The 19,640-nt window shown below is 42.9% G+C and overlaps 1 protein-coding gene across 4 annotated transcripts in view; it reads left to right on the forward strand.

Moving 5' to 3' along the window:
• The first annotated feature begins 651 nt into the window (after positions 1 to 651).
• Positions 652 to 19,640, forward strand: part of TSGA10 (testis specific 10) — a 147,469-nt gene continuing 128,480 nt past the window's right edge. For all 4 annotated transcript variants that reach the window (XM_049856556.1, XM_049856558.1, XM_049856557.1 and 1 more), the window contains exons 1-2: positions 652 to 774; positions 15,488 to 15,616. In XM_049856556.1, the coding sequence (XP_049712513.1) occupies positions 718 to 774; positions 15,488 to 15,616 (186 nt within the window). In that variant the 5' untranslated portion in view covers positions 652 to 717. The remainder of the gene's footprint in view (positions 775 to 15,487; positions 15,617 to 19,640) is intronic.

The following is a 19,640-nucleotide window of genomic DNA, read 5'->3' on the forward strand; positions in this document are numbered from 1 at the left end:
AGCCCTGCGCATGCGCGTTCTATCCAGGTGCGGGAGCAGCTGGCAGAGAACGAGAAGCACCTCGTGGAAAAGGGGCTCGAGGCCGGTTACTAGGAGACGGGACGCGCGGGCGGGGCGTCTAGGCGCGGCGTGGGCGTGCGCCTGCGCGGCGCGGAGGACCAGGAAGCGGCCTCTCCTCGGCGCCCGGACAGGCAGCAGGGGGTGATACGCGTCGCTGCGTGCGCGGGCGCGCGCACAGCTAGTGGTTCCCGCGAGAGAGCGTGTTGAGCCTGGTACGCGTGCGCGGGAGAGCGGGGCCGCGCAGGCGGGGCGCCTAGGCGGGGCGTGGGCATGCGCCTGCGCGGCGCGGAGGACCAGGAAGCGGCCTCTCGGCGCCCGGACAGGCAGCAGGGGGTGATACGCGTCGCTGCGTGCGCGGGCGCGCGCACGGCTTGTGGTTCCCGCGAGGGGGCGTGTTGAGCCTGGTACGCGTGCGCGGGGGGCGGGGCCGCGCGGCACGGAAGCGGCGTGGAGGCACCCGGAGGCGGAGGACGAGCCCCCTGAGGTACAGGGCGTGGGGCGGGGCCGAGGCGGCGCTAACCGCCCCGCCTCCTGCGGCCGGCACCCGGCACTCGGCACCCGGCGGATTTGGGGCCGGAGGGGCGGGGACGGGGCGGGGTATGGAGGCGGGCCGGGTCTCGGGCGCCCGGCGGAGGCCCCGGCCGGACAGTCGCGGGGATGAGCGCCGGGGAGGACGGCGGGCCCGGAACGCCGGCCAGGGAGCCGGAGCGCCAGGTGGAAGCCGCGGGCCTCGCCGGCCCGGGGGAGGCCGCTCCTGGGGGAGGGGGAGGTGGCTCCGGAGGGGGGAGGCCCCCGGGGGGGGGAGGCGGCTCCGGGGGGGAGACCCCCAGGAGGGCGGCCGGCCGGGGACCCACGGCCGGCTCTGCCCCGTCGCGGTCTCCCGGGGGCGTGGGGCCGGGCCCAGTTCCTATGGAGACCGCGTCGCGTCCCGCCGCAGCTGTTGGGGCCCGCTGGGCCAGAGGCGCTGTGCCGTGGAGCCGAGAGCGTGGAGCAGGGTGTTCGGGAGCCCGGCCCGGCTCTTGCTGACTCCCAGCCTGTGGCTTCACCGACGTGGGGAGGCCAGGCGCGGAAGGAAGTATACTGCACAGGACAGGCTGCGTAAACCGCCTGTTCTTTAAAAAAGTATTTAAAACCGAATCGGATACGTGTTCGGTGGTCATGGACCTGATACCTAAAAACGCATACGAATACTTTTTTTTTCTTTAAATAAAGCCAAGAATCAAGGCTTCAGGATAAGTTTGCTTAGAGCAGAGCGTTCCCCGGTGTTTGCCTTCTTCCACACCAGGCCTTGGTATCCTAGGATACTGTTTTTAGTTTCCTCTGCTGGTTTTCAGCGTTTCAAGTACACTTGGTTTTCCCTAATGAAATAAGTAGGATACCAATGGATTTGTAACTGGAATAAAATAGATTAGTTATACATGTAAAAGTAAGGTGACACAGCTTCCAGACCTGTCTCCAGTATGAAACTGGTTCCTGTCGCCTTCTCTCTTAGTGGGAAATAACTAGGAAGGCCCATTAATGAAATATTTATTTTAAACCCTAAACTTTAGTATTATTTAACGACAGCATCTAAAATACATTTTTTTTTAAATTTACGTTCTGAAAAAAAACACTGCTGATAGCCCAGTATATAATCGGGGAAGAGATTCTCTGGGCTTTCTTCCTGTGTGGTCTTATTCAGTTTAAATACTTGAGACAAGTATGTTTTAGGGTCATTAGATTTTAAAGCTTTCCATATACAGAGGCAGTTAGGGCAGGTGTTATTATCCACCTCCTTTTCCCATCACACAGCGTCCTCCCCAGAGGTAGGCACTATTCTGACTTCTATGGTTTTCCTGATAGCTTTACCACCTTTGTGAACATGCACACTGTGGTTAGGCTTGTTTTTGAACTTTATGTATCTGGAATTGTACTAAGTCTTTTCATTGTGCTTCTTTACTTAACATTGTGTGTTAAGATTTACCCTTGCTGTTGCTTGTCGTTTGTTGGTAAGTGTTCCATTGTAAGAGTAAACCACAATTTATCTACTGCTGGTAGACAGTCAGGTTTTTACAGTCATGGCAATTATGAGCAAAACTGCTATGAGCCTTCCATATGAAGACAATTTTAAAAGAGAAAGCAAAAAGTCCATCCTTGTTGACCTTTTGTGGAGCCAGATTTCAGAATCCCATATAAAGTACACCACTGTTTTTCATTATTCTACCAAAAATTCAATAGACATTTGTTGAGCACATATTATGTGTCAGATACTTTGGTCAACACTGATACTTTTTTGCACATGACCTTATCTCCTATTTCACTGAAAAAATAAGACTCAACTGGGCAGGAACTCCTTCAAATGTCTGCCCCTTCTTGCCTATTCTTGCTTTTCTCTCTTTTGTCTCAGAGTACAATGCATATCCTTTCCTTGTGTTTCCTCTTATTACCTCAGGGTTTTTTTCTCCATTAATTCACATTAAGGTATGTCTTAAGAAATCTTTGTTTCTGCACTGGTGGGTTTCTTAACCTGGTGTCCAAGGTGTTTAGGGAGCTGTTGTGTGCTGTCTAGTCGATTCCTACTCATAGCGACCCTATATGACAGAGTAGGACTGCCCCATAGGGTTCCCTAAGCTGTAATCTTTACAAGAGTAGATCACCAGGTCTTTGCTGCCATAGGGCCGCTGGATGGGTTCAAACCGCTGACTATTCAGTTAGCAGACCTTTCTGTCAGCAACCAAGCACTTAGCGGCTGTCCCACCAGCACTTCTTATAGGGAGTTTTTGAATACCTTAAATGGTAAAGTTTTGTGTGTATTTGCATTTTCTTGAAGGCAAGATCTGGGGGTTTTGTTCAATTCAGAAAGGGGTTCTTAACACAAAGAGAATTAAGGAACATGTTTGTCTTCTTTTGTAATGACCCTTCCACAACCATGGTCTTCCTCCAACTTTAGCTGCCTCCCTTCCTCTCACAACCATGCTTTCTAAAAGTAGTTTACATTTTCCATTTCCTTTTCTTTACTCTCATTCATTGATTAGCTCTTCTAAATTAAAAAAAAAATTTCTGATGAAAATATGTATAACAGAATATATACCCAGTTCAACAGTTTTTACATGTACAATTCAGTGACAGTGGTTGCATACTCCACACCGTGTCATCATCCTCGGTCTCTTTGCCCGTATCGTTTCACCACTGTTAACTTAGACTCTCTGCCCCTTAAAGTTCTCATCTGCGCTTTAGAGTTATAGTTGTGAATTTGATCTCATATAGATCATATTTTAAAAGCACAATGCTCAAGGCAAACATTCTTTATTAATTGAGCTAAACTTGTTTAAAGATTCATGGGATCAGGGTTTAAAAGTTGTTTCCAGATAGTTGAGGAGGGGGGCCAAGATGGCTTGCTAGGTAGACGCTACCTTGGATCGCTCTTGCAACAAAGACTCGGGAAAACAAGTGAATTGATCACATACATGACCATCTACGAACCCTGACCAACAAACACAGATTTAAAGACTTGACCTGAGTGACAGAGACCGAGAACGAACAACTACGGGGAAGCAGCGACAGTTTTCGGAGCCTGGAGCCAGCGTCCCAGTCAGGAAACCTTGGCGTGGGGCTTTGGACTGGGCGCAAGGGAGCTGAGCACAGCATCCTGTGACGGCGCAAACACGGGGCGCAGCCCCATCCCCCTGAACTGACCTCGGGACGGGGCCCAGCTGGTCCGTACAGGAGGTGCGGTGATGCACCTGGCGGGAGGAGAAGTCCCCGGGAGGCAGCGACTGTTTTTGGAGATGGGAGTGCAGAGTCCCAGCCGAGGAACCTTGACGCTGGGCTTTGGACTGGCAGCGGAGGAACTGACCGTGGCTTCTGAGACAGCGCAAGCACAGGACGCGGGCCTGACCCTCGGGGGCAATCTCTACCCAGCCAGTGCACACAGGAGCCCCTTGGGAATCTCAGATAAAACAGTCATCCCAAGCAAGATAAGTAACTTTGTTTGTATTCCAGGGTGCTACTCTCTCCTGTTTATCTGAACCCTCCCCTCCCTTTCCCAGGTGGCTTCATTAACGTTGCAGTTTCCTGAGCCAGAGGGAGAACTGCTCTGCGGTTTTTCTTTTCCTTTTTTTTTCGGTCTTTCCTAACCCATTCTTCTGGCCTGAGAGAAGCAACCACAAAAAACCCAGGGATGAAAAATCCTTCCCTAATTGGACTAAAAACACAGAACCAGCTCCAGCCAAGCATATGTGATCCACAGTCTCGGGATTTCATCCCTACAGGGAACAAGGTGGCTATTATACTGCAAAGGCATTTTTGACAGGGATCTGACTGCATTTGTTTTAGCTGATTACTGGAAAGACAAGTTTCCCAGATCTGATATCTCTGCGTATTCAACAGAGCCCTCACTGACCCACAACAGGGAACTGAGGGCTGAAGCTCCCCTCTGACCACCTAGCCTCCTGCCTTAGGGGTCTAAGGAGGGTGACACCTTCCAATCTGTAGAGGTACTTGCATTGGGGGCCTAAGGTACAGCTGCAGAGCCCACCCACCAAGGTGCTTTAGGAATAGAGACACACCTACCTCACTGACACTTGGGGGAAGCCTGTCAGCATCCTGCTCTGCCCCGGAGTGTGAACCCCAGCTGCTACTAGAATCTGGTGCACACAACTATCACCACTACTTCTCAAAGTGGATAGGTGACAGTGTGCATCACACACTTGATGACCCAAAATCAGATTTTACTCAAGAATAGTGAATGGACTCTTAGGCTTATATATCTGGTAACAGCCCAAACCAGCTGGTAATAGGTCATAAGTAAGTCAAGGGCTACAACAGTCAAGACAGCGCAATCTAGTAGCCCATCTACGTATATTGAAAGAGAACAAAACAAGATAAGACTCAGTGAGCAAATATAGAATAAATCACTACAGTATCTTAGTGATGGCTCGGAGACAGCAGTTGATATCAAACCATATAAAGAAGCAGACCATGACTGCTTCTACAACCCCCGAAACTAAAGAATCAAAATCTTTCCCAAATGAAGGTACAATCCTGGAATTATCAGATACAGAATATAAAAAACAAATTTACAGAATGCTTCAAGACATCAGCGATGACCTCAGAAATGAAATAAGGCAATCTGCAGAAAAAGCCAAGGAACACACTGAAAAAGCAGTTGAAGAACTCAAAAAGATTATTCAAGAACATAGTCGAAAAATTAATAAGTTGCAAGAATCCATAGAGAGCATTCAGAAATCCAAAAGATTAACAATAAAATTACAGAATTAGACAACTCTGTAGGAAGTCAGAGGAGCAGACTCGAGCAGTTAGAATGCAGAGTGGGAAATCTGGAGGACCAGGGAATTAACACCAACATAGCTGAAAAAAAAAATCAGATAAAAGGATTTAAAAAAATGAAGAAACTCTAAGAATCATGTGAGACTCTATCAAGAAGGATAACTTGCATGTGATTGGAGTCCCAGAACAGGGAGGGAGGACAGAAAACAGAGAGAAAATAGTTGAAGATCTGCTGACAGAAAACTTCCCTGACGTCATGAAAGACGAAAGGATATCTATCCAAGATGCTCATCGAACCCCATTTAAGATTGATCCAAAAAGAAAAACACCAAGACATATTATCATCAAACTTGCCAAAACCAAAGATAAAGAGAAAATTTTAAAAGCAGCCAGGGATAAAAGAAAGGTCTCCTACAAGGGAGAATCAATAAGGATAAGTTCAGACTACTCAGCAGAAACCATGCAGGCAAGAAGGCAATGGGATGACATATACAGAGCACTGAAGGAGAAAAACTGCCAGCTGAGGATCATATATCCAGCAAAACTCTCTCTGAAATATGAAGGCGAAATTAAGATATTTACAGATAAACACAAGCTTAGAGAATTTGCAAAAACCAAACCAAAGCTACAAGAAATACCAAAGTAAATTGGTCAGAAAACCAATAATATCAGACACCAGCGCAACACAGGGTCACAAAACAGAACATCCTGATATCAATTCAAATAGGGAAATCACAAAAACAAGATTAATTAAAAAGAAAAATGCTCAAAACGGAATCATTGAAGTCAATATGTAAAAGATCACAATAATCAAAAAGAGGAACTAAATACAGGTGGCATAGAACTGCCATATGGAGAGGGATACAAGGCGATACAGGACAATACAAGTTAGGTTTTTACTTAGAAAAATGGGGGTAAATATTAAGGTAACCGCAAAGAGGTATAACAACTCCATAACTCAAAATAAAAACCAAGAAAGATGTAACAACTCAGCAAACAAAGTCAAATACTATATGAAAATGAGGAACACACAATTTACAAAGAAAAACGTCTCAGCACAAAAAAGTAAGTGGAAAAATGAAATTGTCAACAACACACATAAAAAGGCATCAAAATGACAACACTAAACATACTTCTCTATAATTACGCTGAATGTAAATGGACTAAATGCACCAATGAAGAGACAGAGAGTCTCAGACTGGATAAAGAAACACAATCCGTCTATATGCTGCCTACAAGAGACACACCTTAGACTTAGAGAGACAAACAAACTAAAACTCAAAGGATGGAAAAAAATATATCAAGGAAACAATAAGCAAAAAAGAGCAGGAGTAACAATATTAATTTCTGACAAAATAGACTTTAAAGTTAAATCCACCACAAAGGATAAAGAAGAACACTACATAATGATAAAAGGGACAATTGACCAGGAAGATATAACCATATTAAATATTTACGCACCCAATGACAGGGCTGCAAGATACATCAAACAAATTTTAACAGAACTGAAAAGTGAGATAGACACCTCCACAATTATAGTAGGAGACTTCAACACACCACTTTCGGAGAAGGACTGGACGTCCAGTAAGAAGCTCAATAGAGACACGGAAGACCTACTTACAACAATCAACCAACTTGACCTCATTGACTTATACAGAACTCTCCACCCAACTGCTGCAAAGTATACTTTTTTTCCTAGTGCACATGGAACGTTCTCTAGAATAGACCACATATTAGGTTATAAAACAAACCTTTGCAGAATCCAAAACATCAAAATATTACGAAGCATCTTCTCAGACCACAAGGCCATAAAAGTGGAAATCAATAACAGAAAAATTAGGGAAAAGAAATCAAATACTTGGAAACTGAACAATACCCTGCTGAAAAAAGATTGGGTTATAGACATTAAGGGGGGAATAAGGAAATTCATAGAATGCAACGAGACTGAAAATACTTCCTTTCAAAACCTCTGGGACACAGCAAAGGCAGTGCTCAGAGGCCAATTTATATCGATAAATGCACACATACAAAAAGAAGAAAGAGCCAAAATCAGAGAACTGTCCCTACAACTTGAACAAATAGATAAAGTGAGCAACAAAAGAATCCATCAGGCACCAGAAGAAAACAAATAATAAAAATTAGAGCTGAACTAAATGAATTAGAGAACAGAAAAACAATTGAAAGAATTAACAAAGCCAAAAGCTGGTTCTTTCAGAATATTAACAAAATTGATAAACCATTGGCCAGACTGACTAAAGAAATACAGGAAAGGAAATAACCCAAATAAGAAACGAGATGGGCCACATCACAGCAAACCCAACTGAAATTAAAAGAATCATATCAGATTATTATGAAAAATTGTACTCTAACAAATTTGCAAACCTAGAAGAAATGGATGAATTCCTGGAAAAACACTACCTACCTAAACTAACACAATGAGAAGTAGAACAACTAAATAGACCCATAACAAAAAAAGAGATTGAAACGGTAATCAAAAAACTCCCAACAAAAAAAAGCCCTGGCCCAGACGGCTTCACTGCAGAGTTCTACCAAACTTTCAGAGAAGAGTTAACACCACTACTACTAAAGGTATTTCAAAGCATAGAAAATGATGGAATACTACCTAACTCATTCTATGAAGCCACCATTTCCCTGATACCAAAACCAGGTAAAGACATTACAAAAAAAGAAAATTATAGACCTATATCCCTCATGAACATAGATGCAAAAATCCTCAACAAAATTCTAGCCAATAGAATTCAACAACATATCAAAAAAATAATCCACCATGACCAAGTGGGATTTATACCAGGTATGCAAGGCTGGTTTAATATCAGAAAAACCATTAATTATATGGTGGATTACATTATTAATGTAATCCACCATATAAGTTAAACAAAAGACAAAAACCATATGATCTTATCAATTGATGCAGAAAAGGCATTTGACAAAGTCCAACACTCATTTATGATAAAAACTCTCAGCAAAATAGGAATTGAAGGAAAATTCCTCAACATGATAAAGGGCATCTATACAAAGCAACAGCCAATATCACTCTAAATGGAGAGAACCTGAAAGCATTTCCCTTGAGAACGGGAACCAGACGAGGATGCCCTTTTTCACCACTCTTATTCAACATTGTGCTAGAGGTCCTAGCCAGAGCAATTAGGCTAGACAAAGAAATAAAGGGCATCGGGACTGGCAAGGAGGAAGTAAAATTTTCTCTATTTGCAGTTGACATGATCTTATACACAGAAAACCCAAAGGAATCCTCCAGAAAACTACTGAAACTAATAGAAGAGTTTGGCAGAGTCTCAGGTTATAAGATAAACATACAAAAATCACTTGAATTCCTCTCCATCGACAGAAAGAACATTGAAGAGGAAATCACAAAATCAGTACAATTCACAGTAGCCCCCAAGAAGATAAAATATTTGGGAATAAATCTTACCAAAGATGTAAAAGACCTATACAAGGAAAACCACAAAGTACTACTACAAGAAACTAAAAAGGACCTACTTAAGTGGAAAGACATACCTTGCTCATGGATAGGAAGACTTAACATAGTAAAAATGTCTATTCTACCAAAAGCCATCTATACATACAATGCACTTCCGATCCAAATTCCAATGTCATTTTTTAATGTGATGGAGAAACAAATTACCAACTTCATATGGAAGGGAAAGAAGCCCCGGATAAGTAGAGCATTACTGAAAAAGAAGAAAGTGGGAGGCCTCACTCTACCTGATTTTAGAACATATTATACAGCCACAGTAGTCAAAACAGCCTGGTACTGGTACAACAACAGGCACATAGACCAACGGAACAGAATTGAGAACCCAGATATAAATCCATCCATATAAGAGCAGCTGATATTTGACAAAGGCCCAGTGTCAGTTAATGGGGGAAAAGGTAGTCTTTTTAACAAATGGTGCTGGCATAACTGGATATCCATTTGCAAAAAAATGAAACAGGACCCATACCTCACACCATGCACAAAAACTAACTCCAAGTGGATCAAAGACCTAAACATAAAGACTAAAACGATAAAGATCATGGAAGAAAAAATAGGGAGAACGTTAGGAGCCCTAATACAAGGCATAAACAGAATACAAAGCATTACCAAAATTGACGAAGAGAAACCCGATAACTGGGACCTCCTAAAAATCAAACACCTATGCTCATCTAAAGACTTCACCAAAAGAGTAAAAAGACCAGCTACAGACTGTGGAAAGAATTTTCAGCTATGACATCTCTGACCAGCGCCTGATCTCTAAAATCTATATGATTCTGTCAAAACTCAACCACAAAAAGACAAACAACCCAATCAAGAAGTGGGCAAAGGATATGAACACTCACTTCACTAAAGAAGATATTCAGGCAGCTAACAGATACATGAGAAAATGCTCTTGGTTATATGCCATTAGAGAAATGCAAATTAAAACCACGATGAGATTCCATCTCACTCCAACAAGGCTGGCATTAATCCAAAAAACACAAAATAATAAATGTCGGAGAGGCTGCAGAGAGATTGGAACTCTTACACACTGCTGGTGGGAATGTAAAATGGTACAACCACTTTGGAAATCTATCTGGTGTTATCTTAAAAAGTTAAAAATAGAACTGCCATACAACCCAGAAATCCCACTCCTCGTAATATACCCTAGAGAAATAAGAGCCTTCACAGGAACAGATATATGCACACCCATGTTTATTGCAGCTCTGTTTACAATAGCAAAAAGCTGGAAGCAACCGAGGTGTCCATCAACAGATGAATGGGTAAATAAATTGTGGTATATTCACACAATGGAATGCTACGCATCGATAAAGAGCAGTGACGAATGTGTGAAACATTTCATAACGTGGAGGAACCTGGAAGGCATTATGCTGAGTGAAATTAGTCAGAGGCAAAAGGACAAATATTGTATAAGACCACTATTATAAGATCTTGAGAAATAGTATAAACTGAGAAGAACACATACTTTTGTGGTTACGAGGTGGGGAGGGAGGGAGGGTGGGAGAGGGTTTTTTACTGATTAGTTAGTAGATAAGAACTGCTTTAGGTGAAGGGAAGGACAATACTCAATACATGGAAGGTCAGCTCAACTGGACTGGACCAAAAGCAAAGAAGTTTCCAGGATAAACTGATTGCTTCAAAGGTCAGCGGAGCAAGGGTGGGGGTTTGGGGACCATGGTGTAAGGGGACTTCTAAGTCAACTGGCAAAATAATTCTATTATGAAAACATTCTGCATCCCACTTGGAAATGTGGCGGCCGGGGTCTTAAATGCTAACAAGCTGCCATCTAAGATGCATCAATTGGTCTCAACCCACGGGGATCAAAGGAGAGTGAAGAACACCAACACCAAGGTCACACAAGAGTGAAGAACACCAAGGTCACACAATAACTATGAGCCCAAGAGACAGAAAGGGGCACATCAACCGGAGACTTAGATCATCCTGAGACTAGAAGAACTAGTTGGTGCCTGGCCACAACAGATGACTGCCCTGACAGGGAGCAGGCGATCAGTGGGATGCAGACCCCAAATTCTCACAAAAAGACCATACTTAATGGTTTGACTGAGACTAGAGGAATCCAGGCGGTCACGGTCTCCAAACCTTCCGTTGGCCCAGGACAGCAGCCATTCCCGAAGACAACTCATCAGACATGGAAGGGACTGGACAGTGGGCGGGAGAGAGATGCTGATGAAGAGTGAGCTATTTGTATCAGGTGGACACTTGAGGCTGTGTTGGCGTGTCCTGTCTGGAGGGGGGATGGGAGGATAGAGAGAGTTGGAAGCTGGCAAAATTGTCACGAAAGGAGAGACTGGAAGGACTGGCTCATTAGGGGGAGAGCAAGTGGGAGTATGGAGTAAGGTGTATATAAACTTATATGTGACAGTCTGACTTGATTTGCAATCATTCCCTTGAAGCTCAATAAAAGTTAAAAAAAGGAAACCAAAAACTCAGAGAAGAAAGGAGTCTACAGACCTAATAGTCGACACGAACCACAGCTCTTCATCTATCATGAAACCAGAAGAACTAGATGGTGCCCGGCTACCACTACTGACCGTTCTGACCAGGGCCACAATAGGTGGATCCATATAGAATGGGAGAGAAATGTGGGAAAAAATTCAAACTCTTAAAAAATCCAGACTTATTAGGGCAGTTGAGAAACAACAGATTGGCTCATAAAATAAAGAACATGAACCATGAGTAATGAAATCATATGTAGGAGACCAAATGGTCAAAAATTATTCTAAAGTGAAGATAAGAAGGCAAGGAGGCAGGGAAACTAGAATACAGGAAATAGTACAACCAGAACAGAATAAATGGGAATAATGACACATTATGAAAAATGTAACCAGTATCTTTCAAAGACTATGTATATAGGTTCAAACTGATAAGAGCAACTCGAAAAATTAGATAGGCACCATAGGGGGCAGTGAATTTATGTTATTGGAGAAGGAACAATGCAGAAAAGGAGGGTGAGAATGATTGCACAATTGAGGGAAAGTAATCTATGTCACTAGATGGTACTTGTAGAAACTGTTGAATTGGTTTATGTCTTGCTGTGTATATTCTCAACAACAAAATAAATAAAATTTCTAAAAAACATAAAAAAAAAAAGTTTCCAGGCAATAGATTCTGGAGTTCCTCGAGTCTCAATGTATCCAGTAAGTCTAGTTTTCATAAGAATTTAAAGTTCTATTCCACATTTTTCCTCCTTTTGATCAATATCCATCTATTGGGTCCTTGATCAGAATGTTCCGGAATGGTAGCCAGGCTCCATCTGTTTCTTCTGGTCTCATGGCAAAGGCGGTAGTAGTTCATGGAGACAATTAGACCTGCAGTCCGTTTCCTCCTCTGATTCCTGGTCTCCTTTCTCTGCTGTGATTAGTCGTCTTCACACTTGCTTCAACCCTACCTCTGTCATTGGAACTGCTCTGTACAAATCACCAAAATTCATTATTTTGAAAATGTGTTATCAAGTACTGCCACCTTTGTGCTGGGCACTTTTTGAGGCACTAGGGATATAAAATGAGCCCTGGTGGCACAGTGGTTAAGAGCTCGGCTGCTTAACAAAAGGTTGGCCGTTCAAATCCACCAGCTGTCCTTGGAAACCCTATGGGGCAGTCCTATAGCATCCCTATGAGTTGGAATCTACTCGATGGAAACGGGTTGGTTTTTGGCTTTTAGTGGCAATACCTCCAAAGCTAATGTAGGGAAAGCAGCAACTCCAGCATGCTTGCTTGTAATCATGAGGTGGACTGTTGACCCCTTCCCACGTTTAACTCCTAGACTGGCCTGATGGGTAATTTTGCAGAACCCCCATTTAACTGTTTCAGTTTAGCAAAGAGAAGAAGGAAAGATCAGTTTTCTCTGCTTTAACACGGTTTCTTTGCGAACCTTCAGCTGTTCTATGAAGAGCTCTGTACAGGCTTCGGGGTGGGTTGAGGGGGTACGGGGCAACTGCTAAGACTACTTGTTGTTAAGATTCTAATAACTGTTTGAGAAAGACATACCCAGAAAACATAAGTGGCTGAGTGAGATGTTTTATAGTCAATATACACGGAGTCCCAATGAAGAGGTGAGCACTACGGGGTGGAGAACACAGGGAGAGCCTCCCAGAGAACGTGGGATTCAAGATGAGACTTAAACCTGTCTTTTGTGTGTGCGTGTGTGTATGCGTGCGTGCGTGCGCACGTGGGTATTACGTGAAAGTTTACAGAGCAAATCAGGTTCCCATTCCATAGTCTGTACGTAAAGTGTTTCATAGCTTTGGTTTCATTCCCCACGATGTGTCAGCACTCTCCCCATGTCCGCTTTGGGTTCCTCGTGTCTTTTCACCCTGATTTTCTACTCTTTCCTGTGTTCTCATCCGTGCTTTTGGGCAAATATTGCCCTTTTGATCTCATATAATTGATTTGTTCTAAGGAACACGTTCCTTTTAGGTGTTTTAAACGTGTCTTTAGTTAAATGAAGAAAAGGGTGAGGGCAGAGCCTATGAGCAGAAGATACAATGTTTCTAAGTGTCTGTGTAAAGAATGGGAATAGTTTGACTTTCATAGAGGAGTTCTAGGAAGTATAGAGGAGATACATTTGGAGAGGTGGAGAGGGACCAAATTATGAAGAACTCTGAATGCCAGGCAGGTTTCCAAAAAAAAAACCCAAAACCCGTTGCTGTTGAGGCGCTTCCGACTCCTAGCGAACCTGTAGGACAGAGCAGAACTGCCCCGTAGAGTTTACGCAGAGCGCCGGGTGGATTCGAGCTGCCGACCTTTTTGGTTAGCAGAAACAGCTCTTAACCACTGTGCCACCAGGGTTTCCAGGCAGGTTTAGCTTACATTATAGATGGTGGCTATTTAACGTGTGATCCTTGTACCGGCTGAGTGGGGATTACCAGGCCACTTCTCAGAAGTGCAGAATCTCAGGCCTCATGTCGATAAGAATCTACATTTTAACATTTCCAAGTTTGTTAGTATGTTCGTTAAAATTTGAAAAGTACTGCCATAGGGAGGAGTCATTTAATTCTGTTATCCTAAGTCAAATGTTTGTAATTAGAAACACAGTTTTCAACAGAAACTATGTAAGAAATGATAGATAGGATTTCAGTCTAGCCCATAATAATTTGAAATATTCTGTGAGATCTAATATTGAAGTTCTGAGGTTCCGGGTGGGGGAGTAACTGCTGGAATGAAGATCAGAAAAGCCAGTATGTGTCTCGTCTTGGGAAAGGACAAAAGGGAAATGAATCTGCCGGGCTGGCTAAGTGCTGGATCACACAGGGCGAAACGTAAGCCAGTGACTGGGGGGATCCTGATTCTGTAGTTCCTGAAGACTAGATTTTGGAGAACAGCAGCAGTGTTGCAGGAAAGATCTAGGATGCTTGTAGGAAATTCCCTCTTCCTTAACATAATTGCAGCTTTAATTCCGGGAAAGAAAAAAAAATTATTTCCCCAAATTGCACAATTTTTAAGATACATTGTTGCACCTGTCAAGTTAAAAAAGCATAATGCAGAGGAGTAAGGATAGGATAGTACAGTGAATTTTTCACATTTGTTATTTTGCACATGTGCAAATGTATCTGTAAGGTAAATCTCTAGAAATTAAATTATTTGGACAGAAGCTATGTGTATTTGTAAGTTGGTTCCATTTGTAACGGAAGATTTTACAAAATTACTCTTCTTGAGTATCAGTTTATGCTGCCACCAGTAATGTGTAAGAATGCTTAGTTATATATCCACCTTTTTGATCTTTGCCATTCGATGGTTAAAAATGGGTGGTCTCTCAGTGTAGTTTTAATTTTATTACTCTCCAGGGTGATTGGACGTCTTTAGATATATTTAAGAGACATTTCTTTTCTGTGAAGTCTCCCTATTCTTTACCTATTTTTCTATGATAGTATTTATTTTTATTTATGGAATTTTAAAAACTGTTAGGGAACTTAGCTGTGTGTGGTATGTGACAGCAAACCTCCAGCTAGTGGCTGCGGTATTGGACAACATGGGACAATGCCTGTTGTTGTTGTTACCTGCTTTCGAGTCCGCCAGACACATGGTGACCCCATGTACGACAGAACGAAACACTGCATGGTCCTGCCACATTCCCATGATCGCTTGTGGATCGGACCGTTCAGATCCACAGGATTTTCATTGGCCGATTTTTGGAAATAGATAGCCCGGCCTTTCTTCCTAGTTCACCTTAGTCTGGAAGCTCCACTGAAGCCTGTTCAGTGTCCTAGCAATGTGGAAGCCCCCACTGATGGGCAGTTGCTATGCATGGGGTACGTGGGCCAGGAATGAAGCTCAGGTGTCTTATGTGGGCTGCGAGAACTCTGCCACCAAACTACCAACAAAAGCCTCCTTTTGTTGCTGACCAAGATTTCCTTAGAACAGCGATTACTGTGGGGAGAGGGTGGGGTAGGGCTTGTTTGGAAAATCATATTCAATATACAGCCTTATATTTGGATAACAAAAAAGTTCTATATTATACAATTTTAAGGTATTAAAGCTTGGTGAAATCCTCTTAGCTGGTGGAACATGAATAAAAACCATTGAAAAACATATCTGAGAATATTGTTAATTTTCAAAATTTATTGATTGCTAGAAATCTCAGAGCTGTTTTAAACAGAGTATCGTTTTCCATTCTCCCCAACAGGTTACCACCAAAGAACATGATTTTGGTCTAGGGGCTCCGGTTTCTGAAGTTGAAAAATACCAGAATACTCTCCAACTAGAACAAGAAGTGAAAAACCAAGACAGATTCATCTATACACTGAAATTACAGGTTACATTTAGTTTATATACATATTTCCCTGCATTAATTTGGGATAAAAAACCCAGACCCAGTGCTGTCGAGTCGATGGAGGGGCTATTTTAAAACAAGGAGATGGAGAATAAATTATTGCTAATTCAGTATTCGTTTCGATCTTAGGAGTCTAAAATACATTCAATTGTTATGTTAATCACTTTGATACACATAGATTCCAAGGCAATGAGTGCAACTGTTTGCCAAGTGTTGTTTCAAGTGCTTTCAAGTACATAATCTTACTTAGTCATCCCCAGCCTTGTGAAATAGTGATGTTATTTCCAGTTTACAAACATGGAAGCTGAAGTTCCAGGAAGTTAAATGTTCGACTAATGAGTGACAGAGCTAAGATTTGAACCCAGTTCTTTGAACTCCAAGTTCAGCATTCTTTCTATTCTCCTAGTGCCTGACACATGGTGTACTATTAATAAAGGCTATTAGAAAAGGAGGAGCCCTGGTGGCGCAGTGGTTAAGAGCTTGGCTGCTAACCAAAAAGGTGGCAGTTCGAATCCACTGGCCACTCCTTGGAAGCCCCATGGCGGAGTTCTGCTCTGTCCTGTAGGGTTGCTATGAGTTGGGATTGCCTTTTTTTGGTTTTATTAGAAAAGGAAGGAGCCCTGGTGGTGCAGTGGTTAAGTGCTCAGCTGCTAGCCAAAAGGTTGGTGGTTCAGACCCATCAGCTGTGCTGCGGGAGAAAGATGTGGCTGTCTGCTTCCGTAAAGATGACAGCCTTGGAAACTCTATGGGGTAGTTCTGCTCTGTCCTGTAGTGTCACAATGAGTTGGAGTCGACTCCACAGCACACAACAACAACATTAGAAAAGCGTTCCCCTCCTGGGAAAATGGAGTAGATGTTTCCCTATTCCCCCTGCTAAGTACAACTAAAAACCCTGAACGTTACATATAAAACAAGTGTAAGAAGACCCTGAAAGGTGGAGAGAAGAAGAGACCAGCTAGGAACCTCAAGACACAAGGAACAACACGTTGGTGAGTGCCCTGGATTTTCTTTTTGCTCCATCTGTCCCAGACTTTTGCTCCATCTATCCCAGGGTGCTGGTAAAGCTGACAACATGGGCAAAGCCTGCCCTTTCTAGCCAACGCACCAAGAGGGGCCGCCTAGTAAGGCAGGCAGCTTTTAGACAATTACTCCTGTACTTCCAGCAGACGCTGCAGAAAAAAAACCCTACAGCCCCACCCCCACCTGCAACAGCCAAGTAAAGATCCCAAACTTCACCCTTGCCAGACAGTAACAAGACACCCCAACCACGCCTCTCCTCTTTTCTCCCAGCCATGGTGGCGTCAAAGGAGGCTGAGTGAGGACCCAGGATTTTCATCCTTGCCAGATTGTAAGGAGACCCCCAACCCTGCAGTGTCAGGAGACCACATGGGGAGCACAGACATCCACCCCCACCTTCTAGAGAAGAGCCCTCTTACCTCCTCCTTGAGTTGGTTTTAGGAGACCTAGTACAGAGTCAGGACTTTACCGCCTCTCAGCAGTAAGGAGGCTGCCCATTCATGGTGTCAGAGGAGAAATGTGGGGAGCAGTAACAAGGTGCCTCTGTACTTCTTCCCCAGGGGGTGTCAACAGAGGCCTAGTGGGGTACCTGAGCTCCCACTCCTGCTTTGCAGTAACGGGGAGCCATTTCTCCTGAGGTGCCAGTGGAGGCTGAGTGGAGAACCTGAAGTTGTGCCCTGACCTAGCAGTAATAAGACAGCGTACCCCTTTCCTAGCTGGAGCAGTGCCACAGGAGGCCTGTTGAAACACCAAATTTAAATTAGATCCAGAGTCTTGTAATACCAGAGCTTAATGATTTGCCATCCCAAGAACCAGGAAGATCACAGCTTAAGGAGAAAACACAGTCAAGAGACACCAATACTGAGATGAAACAGGTGTTAAAATTCCTGACAAGGATTTTAAGGTGGCCTTCATATAAATGCTTCAGAAAGCTGTTATGAACACCCTTGAAACAAATGAAAAAATAGAACATCTTAGCAAATAAATAAAAAATACGAAGAAGAACCAAATAGAAATTTTAGAACTAAAAAATAGAGTGAAATCAATGCATGGGCTTAGCAGCAGAATGGAGAGGAGAGAGGGATGAATAAGTGAACTTGAGAATAGGAAAATAGAAATTACCCAACCCTAACAACACAGAGAGATTAGACTGAAAAACAAAACAGTGAAACCAACCAACCAGCCAAAAAAATGAACAGCATCATAACTATTTGATGAGAAAGGAAGAATATTTACGGATGATGTGATCATCCACATGGAAAATCTCATAAAATCTGCAGCACAAAAACTGGTGAGTTCAGCAAGGTCATAGGATACAAGATGAACATATAAAAGTTGTGTTTCTATATATTAGCAATAAACATATGGAAACAAAAACTAAATATATGGTACCGTCTATAGTTACTCAAACAGGAGATGGAATCCTTAAGTGTGAGTCTAACAAAACACGTATGTAACTTGTATGCTAAAAACTACAAAATGCTAATGAAAGCAATGAAAGAAGATCTAAATAAATGGAGAGACATGTCTTGTTCTTGAATTGGAAGCCTCAGCATAGTAAAGATGTCAGTTCTCCCCAAACTGAGGTACAGGTTTAACACAGTTCCTCTAAAAATCCTGGTATGGCTTTTACACGTGTTAATGAGATTTTTCTAAGATGTATGTGGGAAGGCAAAGGGCCTAGAACAGCCAAAACAACTTCGAAGAAGAGTAAAGTGGGAAGAATCATTCTCCACCTCTCTGTACTGTGTTTGCAACTTCCTGTGAATCTTCAATTAACATCAAAATAAAAAGTTTTAAAAAAGCTACTTTTTGAGTACCTGTTATTTGCAAGAAATGTTACTTGAGCTTTTATATAATCTCTCTAGCTACAGTTCTGTAAATTCTCTGTGTTTAGCAGATGAGATTCAGTAGGCTCACATTCATTTCTTGTGAACTCAGATTTATCTCTCAGAATCAAAGGGAATAGGGTATGGTAAATTACCCAAGGCTGCATAATTGTAAAGAAATGAAACGATTTAAGCCTAAGTCTGCCTCAGTCCAAAGCTCACAGTCTTTCTGCTGCCCTCTACTGCCTCTCCTGAAGTATTTGTGTCTTGAAACTGAGTAAAAGCAGGGTTTGAGTTCAGAGGTAAGGGGAGTGTCGTAAATTTATTATTTATTTATTTAACAATATATTGAATACCATCTGCTAGATAGATATTAAATAATACAGAAATGGAGAGTTACGTTGATACAGAAATGAGAGACATGGCCCTCCCCTCAAGTTGCTTAGAATGTAGTGGAGGGAACGAACGATTACATCTCATAAAACACAGCAACAGCCTATGTAAGAGGCTTTATGGGAGCCCAGAGAGGAGAGGCATTTAACCTCTGCTGGCGCAGTGGAAGGTGAGCAGGCATTTTCAAGGTGTTCTTGTTGAGAAGTGTGCCTGGAGTAATCCGGCACAGCGGAAGCCACGAACAAAGACAAAAAGGCACAGAGACAGATAAAGTGAAGTTCTCCTGTTAGTTTACCCCACATTCCGTAGTTTATAAAATATACTAGTAATGGAAGTAGCTTAGATATTAAGGGTAGAGGAAAACTTAGGGAACGCCTGAGATGAGGATAGCAAACATACAGGAAAGCATTGCGCAGTTTCCCTACAGGTGGCTAGAGGTGGGCTGCAGATGTTACTGTAAAATCACTAGAGGCACATGCAAGAAAGAACTAGCAGTTAAAGAACTGATGGTCCGTGAGGTAAGAGCAAACTAGACATCTGAAAGAAGTATGTTTTTGTACTGAAATTGAGACCTGATCAAAGTTTTTTCTTAAGATTCTCAGTGACTCCCACAGAGTAGGGTTAAGAATGAGTTAGTGCGATGGTTTCTTGTAGCATGTCTGGCGGTTAGGCATATACTGGGGATGGTGGGAAATTTTGCTGGTCAGGTCAGTAGGGCTCTGATCACAAATGGCTTTTTTTTCCCATCTTATTCTAAGTCTCACGAG

This window comes from Elephas maximus, chromosome 17, assembly GCF_024166365.1.
Source record: "Elephas maximus indicus isolate mEleMax1 chromosome 17, mEleMax1 primary haplotype, whole genome shotgun sequence".
Lineage (NCBI taxonomy): Eukaryota > Metazoa > Chordata > Mammalia > Proboscidea > Elephantidae > Elephas > Elephas maximus.